The 20,008-nt window shown below is 51.3% G+C and overlaps 1 protein-coding gene across 9 annotated transcripts in view; it reads left to right on the top strand.

The window, feature by feature from the left end:
- LOC135243054 (BAH and coiled-coil domain-containing protein 1) overlaps positions 1-16,397 on the top strand; it is a 95,341-nt gene extending 78,944 nt beyond the window's left edge. For all 9 annotated transcript variants that reach the window (XM_064314542.1, XM_064314534.1, XM_064314540.1 and 6 more), the window contains 13 exons: positions 251-461; positions 1,878-2,054; positions 2,855-3,144; positions 4,763-4,843; positions 6,083-6,227; positions 6,738-6,855; positions 7,812-7,887; positions 9,794-9,902; positions 10,162-10,278; positions 10,679-10,834; positions 11,121-12,391; positions 12,717-12,950; positions 13,820-16,397. In XM_064314542.1, coding sequence (XP_064170612.1) covers positions 251-461; positions 1,878-2,054; positions 2,855-3,144; positions 4,763-4,843; positions 6,083-6,227; positions 6,738-6,855; positions 7,812-7,887; positions 9,794-9,902; positions 10,162-10,278; positions 10,679-10,834; positions 11,121-12,391; positions 12,717-12,950; positions 13,820-14,035 — 3,201 coding nt within the window. In that variant the 3' untranslated portion in view covers positions 14,036-16,397. The remainder of the gene's footprint in view (positions 1-250; positions 462-1,877; positions 2,055-2,854; positions 3,145-4,762; positions 4,844-6,082; positions 6,228-6,737; positions 6,856-7,811; positions 7,888-9,793; positions 9,903-10,161; positions 10,279-10,678; positions 10,835-11,120; positions 12,392-12,716; positions 12,951-13,819) is intronic.
- The last annotated feature ends 3,611 nt before the right edge of the window (positions 16,398-20,008 follow it).

Here is a 20,008-nt window from a genome sequence, read left to right as displayed (position 1 = left end):
CCCGCCTCTATCGGAGTCTAACCGCGCCTCTATCGGAGTCTAACCGCGCCTCTATCTGAGTCTAACCGCGCCTCTATCTGAGACTGACCCCGCCTCTGTCTGAGTCTAACCGCGCCTCTATCTGAGTCTAACCGCGCCTCTCCCTGAGACTGACCCCGCCTCTATCTGAGTCTAACCGCGCCTCTCCCTGAGACTGACCCCGCCTCTATCTGAGTCTAACCGCGCCTCTCTCCGCCCTGATTTCCCCCAGATGAAGGGGCGATGCTGTAAGCAGAACGGGCGTCAGGGCGTACTCGGGTCCAAGCTGGCCCAGTTCAAACAGAGGCCCAAAACGGCCGTGGGGCCGGGGTTCCGCCGACGGGGCACCCCTGGGTCCAGCGTGGGACCCGCGCGACTGTGCCAGAGGGGCCCCAAGTCTGAGCACAGACTCAGCGTGGAGTCTGGGGGCCAAAGTGACACAGGTAAAAGAACCGCGGTCACAGATTCAGAATAATGCATTCACACACACACACACACACACACACCCACTCGTTCTGTCTTTCTCTCCCTCAGTTTCTCTCTCTCTCTCATATGCGCACACACACACACACATTCTCACTTTTTCTTGCTGAGACCGGGAGGCTGAGGGCTGCTCTCTACACCCAGGGCAGCGTGCTGCTCTCTACACCCAGAGCAGAGCGCCGCTCTCTTCACCCAGAGCAGCCTGCCACTCTCTACACCCAGAGCAGAGCGCCGCTCTCTTCACCCAGAGCAGCGTGCCGCTCTCTCTACACCCAGAGCAGCGTGCCGCTCTCTCTACACCCAGGGCAGCGTGCCGCCCTCTCTACACCCAGAGCAGCGTGCCGCTCTCTCTTCACCCAGAGCAGCGTGCCGCTCTCTACACCCAGAGCAGCCTGCCGCTCTCTTCACCCAGAGCAGAGCGCCGCTCTCTACACCCAGAGCAGCGTGCCGCTCTCTCTACACCCAGAGCAGCGTGCCGCTCTCTCTACACCCAGAGCAGCGTGCCGCTCTCTCTACACCCAGGGCAGCCTGCCGCTCTCTCTACACCCAGGGCAGCCTGCCGCTCTCTCTTCACCCAGAGCAGCGTGCCGCTGAAGGCTTGGCAGGGCCGCTCCGTCACCTTGGTGGGGCGGGGTGAGCGCCGCGCGGGGAGGCCGGGGGGGTAAACACGCGAGGGGCGTCCCCCGGCTGTCCCCGGGTCCCGGCGGAGAATTAGTTAATTGCCCCGAAAGGCATGCCTGCCTCCGTGCCGGGGCGTGAGGGGGAGTGTTGACACGGGCACTTGTAAATGACACGTGTGTCAGCGGTGCCCCGACACCCGACACCCCCGCCGTGCCATCGCAGCGATGTGAGACTCGCCGCCGCAGCTTCCGACAGCTGCCGGCAAAAATGCTCCTCCTATTGGTGGAGTGCTGGAGCTGCGGTGTGATTGGCTGCATCGTTCTGGTCCCTGCTGATTGACTGGGACACAGCGCTATGTAACTGTGTGGACTCTCAGTGTATGATAATGCGATGCGGTAGACATCGGTCCAGGCTTACTGGCATCTTGGGTTCTCATAGGACCGAGCAGAGCTAGTGTTTATTCCTGAATAAAATCAAGCCCTAGGGAATCAGTATAATATGTGTTTTTTTGCATCTAGGAAATATATCAGGAATGTTTATCTATTTATACATAATATTAGATCAGTCCTTGTTACTGCCATTGTTATTTTGTTCGAGCTAAAAAGCTCAATGAAATTTAATGTGCATGTAATCATATTTGACCTATATGACATAATATGATGTACTGTATATATACATATTAGCATTATGCAGGGAACTGAAACAGGATTGGGGTCTGGAATGATGCTGATCTGTGTCTTCATCCCACCCTACAGAGGAAGATGAGGATGAATGCAGCTATGACAGTGAGGACGGGCCGGGTGACATTAAAGCGATGCCTTCAAAGGACACTTCCGCAAGTTTGGCCATGACTGGCCCCTCCCCGTCCTCCATTGTGAAGCTGGAAGCCAATCAGAAAGCTCGGAACAAGAAAGAGAGACAGGGACTTCATGGTAAGGCTTGGCTCTTCACAGAATTAATTAACAATGTACATTAAAGTTCAACAAATGTAACTAATGCCAGCTGGAAAACCATTCGATGACTGTGCGTTGTGCAGTGCATTCACACCAACATTTCTGTTTAAAAGTAACCTGTGACATCGGTTCCCTGTGTTTACTTTTTTAAAAATCTTGTCACGTAATGGTAGGTTTTTCACAGGATTGCAGTTGTCCGGGTTGTTTGGTGCTCTCTTTTGAAGTCGTCACGGCGAAGCTCCTCAGGTGCTCGTACTGCGCGCACACTGCCGTCAATCACCTGGGAACTGCCCCCCGGGCAGCCGAGTGTGGGAAAAGGCGTGTGTGGCGCTAGCTCGTTAAGTAATTTGTCAGGCGATACGCGGGGCTTACCCGCTCAACGAAAAACCGTCCGGTCTCCTCCGAGGGCTGGGAAGGGCGCGATGAGCGGGGGGGGGGCGGGGGCGGGGTGCTGGGGGTGGCGTTTGACGAGGCTGACGGCCCACAGCGAGGGGGGTGCAGGAATCAGAGGCACCCCGCTGAGAGACGGTCCTCCTGGCCACCCCGCTTCTCCTGATGGGCGCGATTGCTGGGCGCAGCGGGACTCCTCAAATTGGTGTTTGGGGCGTGGAGAAGCGCTCTCCCTTCCCCCTTGTGCGGTTGCTCAGACTGTTAGCAAGAGGCTAACCCAAATCCCCTCGTCCCCGGCTCTCTCTCTCTCTCTCTCTCTCTCTCTCTCTGTCTCTCTCTCTCTCTCTCTCTCTCTCTCTCTCTCTCTCTCTCTCTCCCCCCCTCTTCAGGGTCGCACGGCGTGGCCGGCGCGGAAGGCGAGGTGAAGGTGAGGGCGAAGAAGAGCGCCCTCCGCAGGCCGGCGCCCCTGGCCGCGGCCAGGAGGGAGCCGCCGGGGGCGAGGAGGAAGCGCGGGCCCAAGCCCAAGGCGCTGCAGCCGCTGTGGGGGAGGCCGGGGCCCGGGGGCGGGCCCTACCGGCGCGCGGCGGCGCTCGGGAGCCTGCCCACGGCGAGCGAGCGGCTGAAGAGGGCCACGCGCAAGAGCACGGCGCTGCGGGGGCTGCCCGGGGCGGTGAGCGCGGTGAGCACCGCCGCCGCCCACAGAGCGCGCCCCGTACGCGTGCGATTCACCCAGCGGCTCCGCTAGCCCGGGCCACTTACACAACAGCGCAGTTAGCACAGTTAGCACAGTGAGCCAGCGCCGGTACAGCTGGAGACAGGCCATCTTACCTTTAAGTGCCTCTCGAGGTACGAGCCTCAAGAGCGCACGCACACATAAACACGCACACACTCACACACACACACACACACACACACACGCGCACGCACACACTCACACACATGCTCACACACACACACTCACACTCACACACAAACACACACATGCGCACACACACACACACACACACTCACACACGCGCGCACACACACACACACACACTCACACACATGCGCGCACACACACACACTCACACACACGCGCACGCACACACACTCACACACACGCGCACGTGTATGTATATACAGAGAGTCAGACGAATGATGTTTATTGTACTTAATGTCTCTCCGTAAATATGTTGACTGTCAGCTGTGAAGAATATGTTTGCAGTAAGTGTCCTTGATTTTGAGATTTCATGTGATCACATGCCCTGGACTGGACACCAGTCTGTCACAGGACCCTTACCCAAAATCCATCTCTTAAAGCTTGGTGCGAACTAGAAAGGGAAACCTTTTCGAAAACGTTTGGAATTTAAACCTCCGCTAGGTCTGTGAAGCTCAGTGCGCGGGCGTGCTTGTGCATGAGGCATCGCCGCTTATTTACCAGATGATCGCGCACGCTCAGACACTCAGATCGCGGAGTGTACGCACGCTCATTTCCTCGCGGTATGCCAGATTTATTGAAGGTTGATGTACACGGGATCAAATATTTACGATTGCTTCTGACCTGACCTTTGCATATTTCCTATTGGTCGATTTTTGACAGTCTGGACAGGGCAATTAAGGTCTTTTTTTTATTGATCTTTCTGCTTAGGAAATACGAAGAACTTGTAAATGTCACGGAACGTGTTTAACTTAACATCATTATAGGTTATATAATGACTGTATTGCTGATCAAAAGTGGCACAGATAGCTGTTAGATCAACAAACCATTTGTAACACTGTCAAGTGTCTAAACACATGCATTGAGTAAATATCTCACAATGTGAAACAGGCTACTGTCTGCTAAGGAAGAATCAGTTGACTTAAACCAAGTCTGTAATTTGCGTTATGCAATGAAATCCTTCCTATCTGAGCAGCTAGACCAACAAAACATTGTCGTCCCCCCACAGCCACAGTTGGTAGCAGTGTAATTTAAAAACATTACATTTGGCAGTGAGCTTATTCATTAATAGGTTGGCCTTGTGGATCAGTTCTACATTTCGTTTGTTGTTTATGCGTTGAGGTTTCTGTCGTAATAAATACAGCTGTGCGTCCATGAGCATTTGATAAATAAGGCCTGTCGTTGCTGAAGAGCCAGAGCCAAAGCCAGATTTATTCAGCTTCCAACCAAAAGGATATGTGTTCAAAATTAGCCCCATTATTTTAAAGATCCTGTACGTTTTTTATTTGTTATATATGAAGAACCAAGAAAAACAAACAGATCCACTCTGTGTCTGATTCATCCTGTTTAAACTCCTCCTTTTTTCTTGATGTCACAGAGGAGAAGCTGTTGGATTGGCCGGGCACAGTCTCCCTCCAGTGAGGAGAACAGCAGGGACAGGAGAGGCAGGAGCAAGCAGGTGAGAGGGTCCCACATTCAACCCAAAAAACTCCACAGCACTCCAACCTCACCTCAAAATGTCTACCTCCACCTCACATCCATGCATGCACATACACACTCACACACTCACACACTCACACACTCACACACCCACACACCCACACACACACACACACACACGCAATCACACACCCACACACACACACACACACACGCACTCACGCACGTTACACACACACATACACACATACACACACCTGAATAAACACCACTGGTTGTACACCTTTGTGGTACAGCTGAAGCCACAGGGCATTGTACTCTTAAGACTACCCAAAGCTATCAGACAAAAGGCAGTCATTCATGAGTGATCAACCGTAGTTTGAGAGCTTACATGCTTGGTGGTGGCACTCCTAAAGAACCCGTTGCCCTCCTCTGCAAAAATACCTGGTGGACTACAGTGAAGACCCCCGTATGCATAAGACACTGTAATGCCTGTAAACACGAGAGCTGCTAAATCGCTCAGACTCACAACATGGGCGTGTGCTGAGCGGATAGGGAGTTAACTGGAAGAGCGCAGCAGAGCCCTGGCGAGCAAACGTCAGGCTCATCAATCAAAGCCGGTGCCTCACCGGAGAGGCATTCGGGCCCGCAGACAGAGCACCTTGGCGTCTCTGTTTTTTGAGGGTGGATTTGGGGTGGGGGAACCAGATTCCGCTCACTGTTGCGGTGAGCGGAGTGATATTTCACCCCGAGGGCGATGAGCTCAGCACTCTCGGAGACTCAGTGGAAGATTACTGTTAGTGGCGATACTCTCTGAAGCCATGAGAAAAGAAAATATGAGCATGTTCACCTGAGAGAGTTAGTTTAGTGAGCGTGAGAGCCCAGTTATCTCCTTCTCCATCTCTATCTCTGTCATCTGCTGTCTCTGTCTTTCTCTTTTTTCTCACTGCCTCCCTTCCTCTCAATTTTTCACTGTTACCCTCTTCTCTGTATCTCTTTATCTCTCTATATTTCTTCTCTCTATATCCATTCATACACTCTCTTTTTTCTCTCTCTCCCTCTGTCTTAAATTAAAATTGAAGTGTCTTTATTATCGGTAGAAAATAGCTTTCTACGAATTGCACAACGCCTACAGAAATCAGTGAAAACAACAACATAGAGGGATATGTAAAATGAATGAAGACACGTCAGATATGTGTTCCTTGACTCAAAACGTATGCCCGGGTCACATGACGAACCTCACTTCCTGTTTCCCCAGCCTAAGGGCCGTGCGGTGAGTCGGCTGCTGGAGAGCTTTGCGGCGGACGAGGGCTTCCGGATGGACGAGGACGGCAGCTTCTCTGAGGGAGAAGGGGACAGCAGCCACTCAAAGCGGCCCTCCAATCCGCAGAGGAGCCCCCCAGGTGAGGCTCCGCCCAGTAGCGCAGCCCCGCCCCCAAAACTCTGCTCTAATGGAAAATCACACCTTTGATTGGTTTATCGGGGCAAGTTTATATTAAGCAGAACTGGGAAGGCTGTAAATAATCTGTTGTTGTGTTTCTAAGCTTGTTCTTCTGCCACAGTATTATTTTTAAAAAAATCTGTATTATATAATTTTTTAGCTCTGCAAATTTTAGTCTTGATTGGGCGTACGACTCCCACACTTGCTGGTGAGTCTTGCAGCTGGTGGCTGAGACCACAGTTAAGCTGTATGTACTAACTACAGAATCTGACCACCGGAACTAAACAAGATGGAACATCTCTTAGCTGCAAACACACAGGTGTGATGAAGTAGCGTGAGAGTCTGTGAGGCATTACGGGTGGTGATGATGATGATGATCACGTGTGTTTTTGTGTGTTTGTGTGTGTGTGTGTGTGTTTGTGTGTTTGTGTGTGTGTGTGTGTGTGTGCGTGCTTGTGTGCTCCATACACAGCTGCCCCTGACTGTGTTCTGACCAAAGAGCGGCTGGCGGACGGACTGAAGGTGTTGATCTCCAAGGAGGACGAGCTGCTGTATGCTGCCACCGTCCGAACACTGGAACTGCCTGACATGTAAGCACGCACACACACACTCACACTCACACACACACACACACACACACACACACACACACACACACACACACACACACACACACACTTCCATACACGCATGTATGCACACGCACACACACACTCAGACCTGTGTCACAGCCCAGGTTCTGCATTGCTGGATCCCTGTGGATCTCCTGGTAACTTTGTTGTTGTTAAGATTATGCGTCACGGAGGCGTCTCAGCTGGAGACAATAAAAAATGTTTGGTTAAGCGCTTCAGACAGAAGGAAAACATCCCGGGCAGGTTTAGGCACCGGGATTGGCCGCCCCAGTCTAAACATGTAAAAAAGAGAGAGAGAGAAAAGGACCTTTAGAATGAGTTGGGTTTAAGTGCACTGCTCTATGCTCTGTTTGTCTGCAGCTGTTCCAGCTCATTCCATTAGTGACAGTCAGTGTCTGTTTTACTGCTGATCTGTTAGGACTGAGCACACACACGCTGCACACACACACACACACACACACACACACACACTAACACACACACACACACACACACACACACACACACACACACACACACACTACACACACACACACCACACACACACACATACACACACAACACACACACTACACACACACACACACACACACACACACACACAACTCACAAACTACACACACCCACACACACACACACACACACACACACACACTCACAAACTACACACACACACACACACACACACACACACACACACACACACACTCACAAACTACACACACACACACACACACACAAACTACACACACACACACACACACACACACACACACACACACACACACACTCACAAACTACACACACACACACACACACAACACACACTACACACACACACACACACACGCACAAACTACACACACTACACACACACGCGCACACACAGCTTAAAGAAATCTGCTCTCTCACAGCTACAGTGTTGTGATTGATGGGGAGAGAGGAAACCGCCCCAGAATCTACTCCCTGGAACAACTCCTTCAAGAAGCGGTGAGTTCCCGCTCTATAAAGACGAAAAAAGCCTTCTCTCCCCCCTCATCCTCCTCTTCTGCTCTCCTCCTTTACCATTTCCCTCCTCTCCTCCTCCACTCTCATTTCCCTCCTCTCCTCTCCACTGCACTGTCATTGCATATTCAGCAGTTCAACCCACCCCCCCGTCCTACCCCCCCACCCCACCATCCCACCCCACCATATGAGCAGGGAACACCAGCATGCAGAGGACTGGGTGAACATCTGTGTTAAATGTGTGTGTGGGTGTGTATGTATGCGTGTGTTTGCGCGTGTGTGTATGTGCGTGTATGCGTGTGTGTCTGTGACTCTTCAGTATAAATAAATTACAGATTTAATCTGCGTAAATCTGTTTTATGAAGCACTTCCAGGTCAGGCCAGGTCAGGTGTCAGTGCGAGGAGGGCTCTGGTGTGGTTTGGTGTATTGTGGTGTGGTTTCCTGATCCAGGGTCTCAGTTCTTTCGTTTCCTTTGTGTGTGTGTGTGTGTGTGTGTGTTTCCTACTGGACTCATTATAACGAATCTTATCAAAGTCAACAGGGGTGTGTGCCTAATCAGACTCGCGCTCTCTGAGCCACGCCCACACACACACACACACACACACACACATGGACCTGGGCAACAGATTCCATAGGCTATAACAAAAAACAGTAAACACACTGATTTTAAGGGTGGTTTGGGGGCAGGGGGTGGAGTAAACAACTGAGAAGAATGAAAAACAAGTTCATTACTGAAGAAGGGTTGATTGGCTGATAAGCTGGATGTGGTCTACCAGTGTTTGGAGTGCCAATGAGCTGATTCCAGGTCAGGTGATCTAGTACTCCCTGAGCTTGTTCGTTGAACAGGGCTCTTTCTCTTTGTCACACACACAGACGCACGCACGCACACACACACAAACGCAGCTCATAAACACAGCTACTGATGGAGATGTTTTCTCTCAAACGCACACAAACTCAGTATCCTGACTTCCAAAGACAATCCTCTTTCACAAAGCATAAACATCTCACCAGCGCTGTCAAATAATCTTTTTTTTTTTCATTTTTGAAGTCTCCCTCCCCGTTGCCGGTCTTGCTTTCCGCTGCTGTGCCCGATAGCATCTGTTTCCCATTTACGCTCCCCGTCTGCTTCTCATCTGTCAGTTCCCTCATCAGCTGTTTAACTTTGATGACATTGCCTTCGGATCCCAGCCAGGTATTCAGATTCCCCTTAACCCCTCCCCCCCCCCTTCCCTGTCAGTCAAAGGGTCCCCTCCATGGAAACCGTAAATCACTCCCCCAACAGAGCTCAGAGAGCGGCGCCGGGCCCATAAATATTTTTGCCTGTTCCTGCGGACAGGCATGCGCCGGTGTGTGTGTGCTTGTGTGCATGTGCACACGTGTGTATGAGTGTGCGTGTGCTTGTGTGTGTGTACCCACGTGCATGTGCGTTTGTGTGTGCGTGCACGTGTGCGTGTGTGTGTGTGTGTGTGTGTATGTGTAGGTGTGTGTGCGTGTGTGTTGTGAGGTGTGTGTGCGTGTGTAGTGTGTTGTGGTGTGTGTGCGTGTGTATGTGTAGGTGTGTGTGCGTGTGTGTGTGTGTGTGTGTGTGTGTGTGTGTGTGTATGTGTAGGTGTGTGTGCATGTGCGTGCGTGTGCCTGTGTGTGTGTGTATGTGTAGGTGTGTGTGTGTGTGTGTAGGTGTGTGTGTAGGTGTGTGTGTGTGTTCCTCAGTGCACGCTGAAGAAGCAGAGACCTCTTTCTGCAGCTCTAACCCTTATGTGGGTAGATGTGGGCTCCCAAGCAAGAGGTCTATGACTCACTCCCCATCTGCAGGCCTTCTGCCCAAACCGCTTCCTGCGTTTGCATGGCGGCCCCCTAGGGTGACTGGAAGCGTGTCCCTGTGTCTGTCAGGTCCTGGACGTGCGTCCGGAGACGGAGCTGATGGTGCCGGCGGGGACGCGGGTGTGCGCGTACTGGAGCGAGCGCTCGCGGTGCCTGTATCCCGGATACGTGCGCAGAGGTCAGACTAAGGCTCCACTACAGCCATACAGCGCTCTACACTTGGGTCTGTGTGCATGGAGTTTGCACAGGCCATTATCATTGATATAATATTATTAATAATAATAATAATAATAATAATAATAGTATTGCAGTGTTCTCATGTTCTTTTGGTTTAGTGTTTGCGTTCATGTGTCTGAGTTTGAGTCCTGATGCTTGAGCATTGGCTGTGTACGGGTCTGCAGCGTTTCTGAAGCTTGCCTTTTCTCATGTGTCTGTAGGGGGCGCCGGTGAGGAGGGCAAGGAGGGAAGCGTTATGGTGGAGTTTGACGATGGAGACAGAGGTCGGATCTCTCTGCCCAACATCCGCCTCCTCCCGCCAGACTACCAGATTCACTGTGAGTTCTTCCCCTTAGCTCTGTGACCACAGGAACACGCACACACGCCCTCTGTCACACACACACACACACACACACGCGCGGCTCATTAGCACAGCTGCTAATGGACGTATTTCTTCTCATTCTGAACAAACTGCACAAACTGAACGTCACTCACTCACTCACTCACTCACTCACTCACTCCCTTTACTATGACACCTGAAGTCAGCTTTAGGTCCCTAACCCTCCTTGACACTTTCTTTTGGTCCGAAGATAAAAAAAGGCCTGGACTTAGTCCGTGTGGGTCTTGAGTGGACTCCAGAATGTTTTAAGATGTTCCCAGAGGGTGGCGTCTGTAGGGGTACTGAGTGCTGCGGCAGCAAGGCCCCGATCGATCAAAACTCCCGTTCCGTTGGCACAGGTGCGGAACCGTCCCCTGCCCTGCTGGTCTCCGGACGCCGCGGCCGCAGAAGCTCCGCCCAGGAGAAGTCGACGCCCAGCGACGCATCGTCCGAGAAGCCGGACGCGGAGACGATCCAGACTGTGGAGAAGACGGCCATCCACAAGGCCAGGAGAGGTACGGCGTCCCCCTGCTGCTCTGTGCTCTGTGTCTGACAGGACAAATATTAATGCGGAATCTGCTGGATTCTATACAGAGAATGAAAGAGCGTGGATAAATAAGGATGTCCCAGCATGCATGTGTGTGTGAGTGCGTGTGTACGTGCGTGAATAATATCTGCATTTCTCAGAAGTCAAAGGGCAATTACATAAATACGTATCAGATATACATTCATCTGTGTGTGTGTTTGTGTGTGTGTGTGTGTGTGTTTGTGTGTGCGTGTGTGCGTGTGTTTGATTGACAGGCCGACCGAAAGGCTCAGGGAAGAAGAACCCCATGTCAGACATGGTGAAAAAGTGCAGCGCCCCACTCTTCAGCTGGCCCGCCATGGCCGCCCCCCGAAAGAGGACCCCGCACGACCTCTTCCAGCTGAACGGGGGCCCCAGGAGGCCCCTGAAGGGCCGCGATCTGGAGGCCTTCCCGCTGGCGCCGGCCCCCATCGCCGCCCCGGCCAAGGCCATCTTCAGCAGCTCCTTCGAGGTGGACTCCTTCAGCAGCATCGCCAACGGCTACTCCTCCTTCGGCCGCCAGCCTGCCGCGCTGCCCCCCCTCACCAGCAACAGCGCCCCCTGCAGCCGGGGCAGGAGGCCCGGCGAGGGGGACGCCCCGCGGTGCAGGAAGACCGGGGGCGCCGAGTTCCTGGTCAAACTGGACCACGAGGGCGTGACGGCCCCCAAGACCAAGAACAGCAAGGCCTTGCTGTTGCTGGGGGCGACGGGGCCGGGGGGCAGAGTGGAGAAGGGTTTCGGGGGCAGGGGCGTGTCTCGCCCCGTGGGTTACTCCCACCCGGTCCTGCTGGTGAAGGACAGCAAGACCGGCGACGGCACCCGCGTGGAGCTCCTCCTGAAGGGGTCGTCCCCGCTGCAAAAGCCCGCCCCCGGCCCCGCCCCCGGCCCCGCCCTCTCCCTGGGCGAGTACGCCGACTTCGGCATCAGCTGCCACAGCGACTGCCACAGCTCTTACTCGGACATGGACGAGGACGAAGAGGAGGAGGAGGAAGAGGAGAGGAGGGCTCTGGCCGCCGCCGCCGCCTCGGGAGGGCTTAGGACGGCCGGCCGCTTCCTCTCCCGCCTCTCCGTCTCCTCCTCTTCCTCCGCCTCCTCCAGCACGTCTTCCTCCGGCTCCCTGTCCAGCTCCTCGCTCTGCTCCTCGGAGAACGACTCCTCCTACAGCTCGGAGGACGAGGAGGGCTCCACGCTGCTCCTGCAGGGCTGCCTCTCCTCCCACCACGCGCTGCTGCAGCCGCCCGAGCCGCCCCCGCCGCAGCGGGCCTTCGTCGCCAAGGCCGTGGCGGTCACCAGGGGCGGGGCCGTCGGGCACGGCGTCGGCGGCGGCAAGCCGCTGAAGAGGAAGCCGTGCCCCGCGGCCCCCGTCAAGAGCGCCGGCGAGGCCGACGAGTCCGGCGACGGGCCCAAGCGGCACCGGCTGCCGCCGCCGGTCGGACACCCCATCCCCAAAATCTCCTCCTTCCTGCCCCCCCACCAGCTCTGGAGGTGGTCTGGGAACCCCACACAGGTGAGTCACCAGGTCCTGTTTGCTCGATCACTGCATGTCACCTGCTAACGCCACCATACCTCTCATGACAGCAGCGCCTCCTACTGGAGTAAACATGCAGGAAGAACGGGATGTTTTTATGATGTTTTTTGAGTGTTTGCACCCATTAGCAGATTTATAAGTAGCTGCTGTAGTCATGACAGATCTGACATTAGCCCTGTAGGCACACCCACACTCACACACTCACCCTCACACACACACACACTCAACATGGCCCCTGACCCCTGACCCCAGCCCCTAGGGTCAGTACGCCCTGATGGAATCTGTGCGGCGCGTGCTTTTGCAGAGACGGGGGATGAAGGGGAAAGCGCGCAAGCTCTTCTACAAAGCCATCGTGCGCGGGCGGGACACGGTGCGCGTGGGCGACTGCGCCATCTTCCTCTCCTCCGGCCGCCCCCACCTGCCCTACGTCGGCCGCATCGAGAGCTTCTGGGAGTCCTGGGCCAACATGGTGGTGAAGGTCAAGTGGTTTTACCATCCGGAGGAGACCAAGATGGGCAAGAGGCACCGCGATGGCAAGGTAGGTTGGCGCCTCTTGCGACCGTTGGCAAACGGGTTGCCAGGACTGCTGGCAAATGGGTTGCCAGGAGTTCACACACTTGGGTCCATGAAATTGTAGGCCCATTTGGTGGATCCTTAGAAAAACTGATAAAAATTTGCTTTAAGAATATCTTGTTTATTTATTTTTTGCTCCTGTACTTTTTGTTGGTTATACTATATATATTACTCCTTAACTTCATAAGTGATATGAATAGACTTCCGGATAAATTATCTTAGTTTTCCAAAAATCCCAAAAATATAAACGTGAGCTCTGCAAGAGTTGGGACGTGACTGATCTGTTAAAGGGGGAGGGGGTTCTTGTGATGCTGGCAAAAATCCCTGGATGGCTTCACTATAGATTGACACTGTAAACCACGAGCCGTGGTTAATGTAGCGTGTCTGGGGACGGTCTTTACGGTCAGTAAACGTGGAAGAGTGAAAGCGCTGGGGCACGTTCATTAGCTCCGAAAAATGTGCTTCTTTGACTCGCATACCCTTTAATCGCCGTGTATGCGCTCTGTGAATGTGAGTGTTCAGACATGCCCCGTTCTTTGTAGAAACTGTTCAAAACTGTCCTTGTGGGGTTAGGAGGGAAGGGAGATGTGGGGTGTGTAGTATGTAATGCAGTGTAGTACAGTGGTTAGTGAACTGGGCTTATAATCCCAGAATTCCAGGTGCATTTCTCAGTTGGGGCTGTTGAGTAAGGAACTTAACCTGAATTACCTCAGTAAAAAAAAAACAGTCCAGCGGCATGTGAAAAGAATGTCAGCTGTGTAGGTCACTCTGGATCAGAGCATCTGCTTAAGGGTGTAAACGTGAATGTAAATGCGGCCACCTCTCATTTCCCAGCATGCCCTGTACCAGTCGTCTCACGAGGATGAGAACGACGTGCAGACCATCTCGCACCGGTGCCAGGTGGTGAGCCGGGAGGAGTACGAGCGTCTGAGCCGAGACAGGAAGCTGTCCGGCGCCGGGCCGGGCCAGGACCTCTACTACCTGGCCGGCACCTACGACCCCGGCAGCGGCCAGCTGGTCAGCGCGGACGGCGTGTCCATCCTGTGCTAGCAAGAGGCCACCCCCTCGGGCAGTACTACTGACAGGCCTCTCCCCATTGGCTCAGGCTGGCCGGGACGGGGCGGAGCGTTCGCGGTTTTCATCGACAGGTGGCGGTGTGACTGTGAGGCGCCAAACGGCCCGCCCACGGGGAAGTCGCCGTGATTGGCGGCGGGAGCGCCCAATCGGAGGGCTCCGGCTCAGCCGTATCTCAGGCCCCGCCCCCGAAGCCCTCTGCGTCACGGCGCGCGAGCGCCGGAGGAGGAGCGGGCGACGCCACCGCGAGACGATCCCCGAAAACGCCAGGCCAATCCGAGGCCCCGGAGATCCTCAGAGTTCCCCAGAGGGAGGGAAGAAGAACGAACCCTCGAAGCGCGGGGAACGTGACCGCCCGATCCCAACCGCGCTCCTCCGGCAGGACCGCGCTCGCCGAACTGACACCGCCCCGGGGGGGGGGGGGGTCCGGGCGTGACCAGGGGCGTTGGGACGGGTCACCCTCACCACACCAGTGAGGATGTGCACCCCAGGAGCCCCAAACCTCACTGATAATTCCAGGGATGTTTTTAATGTGTAGTTATGTAAATATATACATAAATATACATATATATATATATATATATAAATATATATATAAATATAAATAAATAATTTCTTGAGAGTAAGAATGATTTTCCAATCAAGCCATACACTTCAGTACCTCTTGCCTGTCTTCTGAATCAGGTGAATATTGTACAGGATATTTATCTGTTCTCTTTGTCCATATGTATATAAAAAGGTATTGTATAAATATGACTATATGTATGCTGTACATAGAGAATTGAATTCCTCTCGCAATGTTTTTTGATGGTGTTATTTTTTTATGATTGGTGAATATTGATTCGGATTTTTTTTGGAAAGAGAAATCCTGCACTGGACCCCCCTCCTGCGGAGGTGGGGGGAGAGGGAGAACGCTGTAGTGAAAGAAGACTTCTCTCAGGGCCTTTCTTTAAATCCAGAAAAGAGAAACTGCCCGCAAGGAGGAGAGGGCTCCTGTTAACAAAAACAAAAACAAAAAAAAAAAGTCATGGGTCATAGGTCATAGGTCATTTGTCAAGTGGCTTTCTGTAACCGCCTCATAGTGCGCGCGTGTGTGTGTGCGCGTGCGTGTGTGCTTGAGTGCTTGAGTGCTTGAGTGCGTGAGTGTGTGAGCATGTATGTGTGCGTTTGTAGTTCTCTTTTCTTTTTTTTCTTTTTTTTTTTCTTTTTTATTTATGCTTTATGCTGTTTCACATTGGCAGTGCTGCTTTGAGGAGCAGAATGGCTGTAGCCCTGAAAGTTGAGACCAGGGAGAGACACTAAGCGCCCGCGTCCCCCGTCCCCACACTGAGGCTGCACGCTCTCGCTCGGCGGGCAGTGTGGTCGCGGTAAAGAGAAAGCTAAAATGTCGCCTACTTTCTTGAAACACTTGTACGACTTTCCTACCTTGCTGTTACTTAAGGATCTCTTTTTTAAAAAAAGAAAAAGAAAAATCCAAATCCCCCTCTCGATTGTAATTTCTCTATAATTTGGAAAAGAGACTTGAGAATTAACACAGGGTTAACAAGATCTGGTTTAAAAAAATAATAATTTAAAAAAACCAAAGCGCCTGTAGGACTTTGTTATAATGGATATGCTTGGAAGTACAATCTGGGATCTTAAGAGATCCAGGGCCCCCAGCAATCGGATTGGCTCACGTATTGTAATTATTCCGGAACCCTGCGCCTTGTTTTGGAGCCGTTTAGCACGTAGCTTCCAGGCTTTCTGCCCGATGAGCAAGGCTCTGCGAACGCGGAACTGTGCACCGACATGCTTCCCCAGCGCCGCGGGAGCGTCGGTCGTCGGTAGGCCGTGCGATGCAGGGGCATCTGATGGTCCCGTGCGCGGGCTCCCACTTCCCCAGCCGTGAAGGACAATCAGGTTAAAGGTCCCGTACGCTCTGTCAATCAAAAAGTTGCTTGTTGCTTCTTCTGTTCTTTTTTTTTTTCTTTCTTTATTTTTGCTCTTGCCAAATGCATATTTTGTTTCTTGCCTTTGTTATTGTTGTTGTTGTTGTTGTTGTTCAGTATGCAATCCTGACTGTTTTCAAAGTCTGCTTAATGTTTTTTTTTATTTTTTTTTTTTAGATTTTTACCATGAACTCTTATTTATTGCTTAATGTTGCTGTTACATTGCGAAACCGATAGCTTTAAAAGAGAGAGAGAGAAAAACTGCTGTTATACTTACAGTGTTTGTGATGTCACTTTGTGTTCCGCCTTTACAAAGAAAGGTTGTTTGATGGAGTCCTTAATTGATGGAGTAAAAAAAAAAAAGAAGGAAATATGTTCTGAAATAAAAGCGCATTCAGCACTTCAAAATTCTTCTTGGCCTCAGGAGTGTGCCTTGATGTATCTCTTGTGTTGTCTGTTGTTAAATAGCACACTGTAGCAAGTGCATACTTATTGGTGCTAACCTACGGTAAATGCAGATATGTGCACACGGGCACTGTCTTAAACTTTATCTGTGATGTAACTGCATGGCATTATGCTAGACTGGGCTCGACGTCTGTAAGTAGACACATCACAGTATGGCTAGACCGCAGATTCAGTAGACTACCCAGATAGTCAGCTCCTGTTCTGTCCTCTTGATTTGCCAAATGCAGGACATTCCATTTGGTAATGAGCTTCCGGTTACAGTTTATGAACTTTCACACACCTAATGAATATTCACAGCACTTTGTGAATATTCATTAGGTGCAGAAAATTGTAATGTTTCAATAGCAATAACGTGGAGCACTGACCATCTTGCTGGTCTATAGAATCTGTGGCTTAACCTTATTCTTTATATATTTTAATAATCCTATTCTTTAGCCTCTATGAAGAGAAACTCCGAGTGTGAGGTCTAAACAAGAGCCAGAAGCATTCCCGTGAACGTAGGTGTCTTTCTTCCTCTTTGGTAGTGGCGATGATGCAAAGTTACAGCTCCGCACAGGAAGCAGCATTGCCTTGAAGATTGCTGGAGCTGTCAGACCAGCATCATAAGGTATGGTCTGCTATTCAGAGGGGTTTCCAGGGCAACCTCCAAGCACACCGGATGCCAGATGTCATTCAGTGCACTTAAAATCGCGAGTGCCCCTGAATTTTAGGGAAATGGCCTAAACTTGGGCGCCCGTCGTGGCACTGGATTTTTACATCATTATATTATCACGTTGTGTGACAGGTTTTTTTGTGTCTCTGCTGAGGGGAATGGCTACAGCCAAGCAACCGGCCAGAGGCATGTCATTTAGAAGTCCCACTATGATTGTCTGAATAACCCTGCTTGATGTGTGTGTGTGTGTGTGTGTGTGTGTGTGTGTGTGTGTGTGTGTGTGCTCTCTCAGGTGCAACGGCACTGGATCATAGGACATTAACGTATTGTGAATAGACTATATGAACTCAGATCCACATACAAGTTTTTTTGGAGCCCAGTCTGACTTCTTAAAGCCACATGTTTGTCTTTAATTCCATTTGACCAACCTAATGATTTGTAACATACGAATCAGGCAACATATGGAATTCAGCTCCATACTATAAGTCCATAAATTTCTCGCTTGTTAATGTCTAATATGAAGGCCAAGTTTTTTTCTGTTTCATCAAAGAGAATAATTTTATAAAAATGTAAAAAATCCCCCCAGAGGTCAGCAAACTTGTGTGGAAATATGTGGCTGTATGCCCACCTGTGATGTCATCATTAAAGGTACAGGTACAATGCGGTAGTGTCTCCTCGCCTTGGTCCAGAGGGAATATGGTGTGTGCTGGTTTTCGTTCAAAATGTTTTTAAATCATTTGGAGTGGTGGAGCTCTTTATACGATACAGATCTAGGTTTGGCATTACCTTGAACTTTACTAATTTGATTCTATGTAGAGAAAACTGTGTTTTACATGGGGTGTTTGTGCAAAGAGAAGGATATAATTGTATTCAACATTAATAATATTTAAACTATTAATTTAATATCCAACCCTTAAATAAAGGTCTGCCCCTGTCTCAGTTCAGTTGAATAACTGTTAACTTGTTCTTGGCCATAAAATGCCAAGCAAACTCTCACTCAATCATATTTGCATTCTTAATTAATGAAGTCTACTCTCTGATAACCCCCTCATACACTCTAATACCCATCTCATACACTCTGATACCCATCTCATACACTCTAATACCCATCTCATACACTCTAATACCCATCTCATACACTCTAATACCCATCTCACACACTCTGATACCCATCTCATACACTCTAATACCCATCTCATACACTCTAATACCCATCTCATACACTCTAATACCCATCTCATACACTCTGATACCCATCTCATACACTCTAATACCCATCTCATACACTCTAATACCCATCTCATACACTCTAATACCCATCTCACACACTCTGATACCCATCTCATACACTCTGATACCCATCTCATACACTCTAATACCCATCTCATACACTCTAATACCCATCTCACACACTCTGATACCCATCTCATACACTCTGATACCCATCTCATACACTCTGATGGCCTTCACACACCATCACACATCCTTTCATACTCACTCATGGAGTCTGATACCCATCACACACCCTCTCACACGCTCATGCCCCTCTAATACCCTCACTCACCCTCTCATGCCCTCTCCTACCCCTTTCATACCCTCACTCACCCTCTCATGCCCTCTCCTACCCCTTTCATACCCTCACTCACCCTCTCATACCCCTCTCATGCCCTCACTCACCCTCTCATACCCCTCTTATGCCCTCACTCACCCTGTCATACCCCTCACTCACCCTCGCATGCCCTCTTCTGTGCTCTCATACTCATAATCTTTGTGCTTTACGGTGAGAGGCCCTTCAGATAAAATACTAATCGTGTTAAGTCAGATGTGCTCAGCGAGCTGAGGGCGAGCGATCCTACCTTAGACTGTTTCCTCTTTGTGTGGCTTTGCGCCTCGGCCAGGAGCTGTGGGGCTGGAGAGAGGATTAACTCGGCATCGCTGCTTTTAAAGCCGTGCCAGGCTCCCCTGCAGGCAGCGTGCCTTCCACCTCTCCCCAAATCTCAATTAAGCACTGCATGGACCCAAATCTCTCTCTCTCTCTCACTCTCTCTCTCACTCCCTCCCTCCCTTCCTTTCCCCTTTTCTCCTTTATCTCCCTTCCTTTCTCTCTCACTCTCTCTCCCTTTCTCTCCTTTCTCTCTCTCCGTTTCCCGCTCTTACTCTTGCTCTCGCTCTCTTTCTCTCCCTTTTTCTTTCTCTCCCTTTCCCCCTTTCCCTTTCTCTCTCTTTCCCTCTCCCTCCCAGTGTTCCCCCCTCTCTCTCCCCACCCCTCCCAACGCACACAAATACCTGCACCCCCGTGCCCTGACAGACTAGCTCTCACGTGTTCACTGCCATGTCCTAAAGCCAATCGCTGCTAATCCGCCTTTCTGCTGCTTATTATATTTCTGATTTATAAAGAGCCAGCATCGTCCCGAATGCAGAGGAGAGAGATTTCCTCAGAATCATATCAGATTACGGACGTTCCTGGGAGCACATGCTGAACATCAGTGGCCCTGAATAATGTTGTCGGCGATGATGCAGGGTGATATGATCCTGTGTTACTTGTCTGTGTGTGCTTGCCGGCCTCTGATGTTTAATCACTCTGAGAAAAGGCTTTTTATTGTTTTGTTTTTTTTTATGCTGGCTCATCCTTCCCAGAGTCCACCTGCTCAGAGTCAGATAGAGGAGGTGGTGTTGGACAGGGAGCAGGGCCGGGGCAGTCCCAGACGGGGAGGAACCCCTCTATCTCCCTTCCGCAACGACAGATTGAGGCCAGAGCAGAAAGCTGGAAGGGCGCGGAGGCTTGTGAGATGTTCTCTGTGGCGCTTGCGTGGGCCACGGCTCCCCCGTCCAGGAGCTGGAACGCATTTTCGCTCCCTCCTAATCCCTAAACCGCGAAACCGGATTAATCGCCAGGTCTCAGGA

This window comes from Anguilla rostrata, chromosome 17, assembly GCF_018555375.3.
Source record: "Anguilla rostrata isolate EN2019 chromosome 17, ASM1855537v3, whole genome shotgun sequence".
In the NCBI taxonomy this organism is placed as follows: domain Eukaryota; kingdom Metazoa; phylum Chordata; class Actinopteri; order Anguilliformes; family Anguillidae; genus Anguilla; species Anguilla rostrata.
This window is presented reverse-complemented; position numbering and strand designations above follow the sequence as displayed.